The sequence below is a fragment of the Centroberyx affinis genome, unplaced genomic scaffold (assembly GCF_046629955.1).
Source record: "Centroberyx affinis isolate AG114_WGS23_722 - 3 ecotype Tasmania unplaced genomic scaffold, CSIRO-AGI_Caff_v1 ptg010413l_1, whole genome shotgun sequence".
NCBI classification, from domain to species: Eukaryota; Metazoa; Chordata; class Actinopteri; order Beryciformes; family Berycidae; genus Centroberyx; species Centroberyx affinis.
The window spans coordinates 1-2,500 of record NW_027284823.1 but is presented as its reverse complement, the minus strand read 5'-3'; the positions used below and the strand labels follow the sequence as shown (position 1 = coordinate 2,500).

The following is a 2,500-nucleotide window of genomic DNA, read 5'->3' as shown; positions in this document are numbered from 1 at the left end:
GATATGAGACTAGATATCGTCTTAGATTTTGGATATGGTAATATGGTGATATGGCATAAGTGTGTTTTCCTGGTTTTAAAGGCTGCATTACAGTAAAGTGATGTCATTTCCTGAACTTACCAGACTGTTCTAGCTGTTCTATTATTTGCCTTTACCCACTTAGTCATTATATCCACATTACTGATGATTATTTATCAAAAACCTCATTGTGTAAATATTTTGTGAAAGCACCAATAGTCATCCCTACAATATTGTCGCAATTGCTCTTCCCTGGTTGCTGATGCTCTTCCTGGTTGCTGATGCTCTTCCTGGTTGCTGATGCTCTTCTCTGGTTGCTGATGCTCTTCTCTGGTTGCTGATGCTCTTCCTGGTTGCTGATGGTTGCTGATGCTCTTCCTGGTTGCTGATGGTTGCTGATGCTCTTCTCTGGTTGCTGATGGTTGCTGATGCTCTTCCTGGTTGCTGATGGTTGCTGATGCTCTTCTCTGGTTGCTGATGGTTGCTGATGCTCTTCCTGGTTGCTGATGGTTGCTGATGCTCTTCCTGGTTGCTGATGCTCTTCCTGGTTGCTGATGGTTGCTGATGCTCTTCCTGGTTGCTGATGCTCTTCCTGGTTGCTGCAGGTGAAGAAGGAGACGCAGCAGCTCAGAGAGTTTGAAGAAGGTTTGGTCAGTCAGTACAAGTTCTACCTGGAGGATCTGGAGCAGACGGTCCGAGGTACACACACACACACACACACACACACACACACACACACACACACACACACACACACACACACACACACACACACACACACACACACACACACACTCTTCACTCACCTCCTTAATTTAGACTAAACTTAAGACTTTTCTTTTTAGCATAGCTTCCGCATAAATACTTAATTATGATTGTTATTTTCATTGGTCATTGTTGTTATTATACATTTTATATACATTTTATATCTTCCTGTGGTTTAACTTCTATTGAAATGTTAATTTTCTTTATTTGTTTTTATTCTTTTATTGTTGTTTTTTATTCCTCTGTAAATCGGCCTGAACTGCATTTGAATGAAAACATGTGACTTCCTCAGACTGGAAGCAGAAGAAGAGGAAGAGGAGTCAGGCGGTGGCGTTTGATTCGTACCTCGGCCTGGCTGAAGTGGCGGTGCGCTGCCTGGTGGAGCTGCTGCTCGCTCTTCCTCACTTCAACTTCCACAACAACATCATCGTCATGCTCGTCCCACTGATGAACGACCCAGTCCGCAAGGTCAGAGAGAGAGAGTGTGTGTGTGTGTGTGTGTGTGTGTGTGTGTTGGGCAATAATAATGATGATGATGATAATCATAATGAGTCTGTAATCTGAACGCACCACCTGTGTGTCTTCTGCAGTGTGCTCAGTGATGTTCTTCTGGTTCCTCTGGTTCTTCAGGTTCCTCTGGTTTCTCGGGTTCTTCAGGTTCTTCAGGTTCCTCTGGTTCCTCAGGTTCCTCAGGTCCTTCAGGTTCCTCAGGTTCTTCAGGTTTCTCTAGTTCTTCAGGTTCCTCTGGTTTCTCAGGTTCTTCAGGTTCCTCTGGTTCCCCTGGTTCCTCAGGTTCCTCAGGTCCTTCAGGTTCCTCGGGTTCTTCTGGTTCCTCGGGTTCCTCTGGTTCCTCTAGTTCCTCAGGTTCTTCAGGTTCCTCTGGTTTCTCTGGTTCTTCAGGTTCCTCTGGTTCCTCTGGTTCCTCAGGTTCCTCAAGTCCTTCAGGTTCCTCTGGTTCTTCAGGTCCTTCAGGTTCCTCAGGTTCTTCTGGTTCCTCAGGTTCCTCTGTGTGTTCCAGGTGTCTCAGCTGTGCTGTGAGGCGTTCAGGAAACTCTTCCATCAGGACAAACTTGGCGACGCCTCGCTGGGCGCCGTGCGCGTCATTTCTGGACTCGTCAAGAGCCTCAACTACAACATCAGGCCCGAGGTAACGAACCAAACGCACCCAAAACTGTCTGACCAGTAATCTATGGCTGGTCAAGACCCTCAACTACATCAGACTCAAGGTTATTAACCAAGCGCACCCAAACTGTTTTAGTATCAGTAGTTCTCTCTAGACTCATCAAAAGCCACTGCTACCATGTCAGGCCTGATCTAACTGTCTCCACCAGGACAATGAAACAAACGCACCCAAAGTATCATAGTGTCAGTAGTAATGCCCCCTAACCCCCCCCCCCCCCCCCTCCCCACAGGTGCTGAGGACTCTGCTGAGTCTGAGGATAAAGGAGGTGGAGGTGAAGAAAGACACAGAGGACACGGCACCAAAGAAGAAGTTCATGAACTACAAGGAGAAGAAGAAGAACCTGTCCAGGATGCAGAGGAAGGTGTGTGTGTGTGTGTGTGTGTGTGTGTGTGTGTGTGTGTGTGTGTGTGTGTGTGTGTGTGTGTGTGTGTGTGTGTGTGTGTGTGTGTGTGTGTGTGTGTGTGTGTGTGGACATCAGTTGAAAACGACACAGTGGACGAATAAAAACAAACGCTTCCGGTTTGGCAGCAAATC

At 46.9% G+C, this 2,500-nt stretch overlaps 1 protein-coding gene across 1 annotated transcript in view; it reads left to right on the top strand.

Moving 5' to 3' along the window:
- The window catches only part of LOC139640752 (nucleolar complex protein 3 homolog), a gene marked incomplete at its 3' end in the record, with an annotated part of 10,983 nt that extends 8,656 nt beyond the window's left edge, over positions 1 to 2,327 (top strand). Inside the window, exons 8-11 of the mRNA XM_071514932.1 lie at positions 624 to 717; positions 1,076 to 1,251; positions 1,802 to 1,930; positions 2,196 to 2,327. Coding sequence (XP_071371033.1) covers positions 624 to 717; positions 1,076 to 1,251; positions 1,802 to 1,930; positions 2,196 to 2,327 — 531 coding nt within the window. The remainder of the gene's footprint in view (positions 1 to 623; positions 718 to 1,075; positions 1,252 to 1,801; positions 1,931 to 2,195) is intronic.
- Between the last annotated feature and the right edge of the window lie 173 nt (positions 2,328 to 2,500).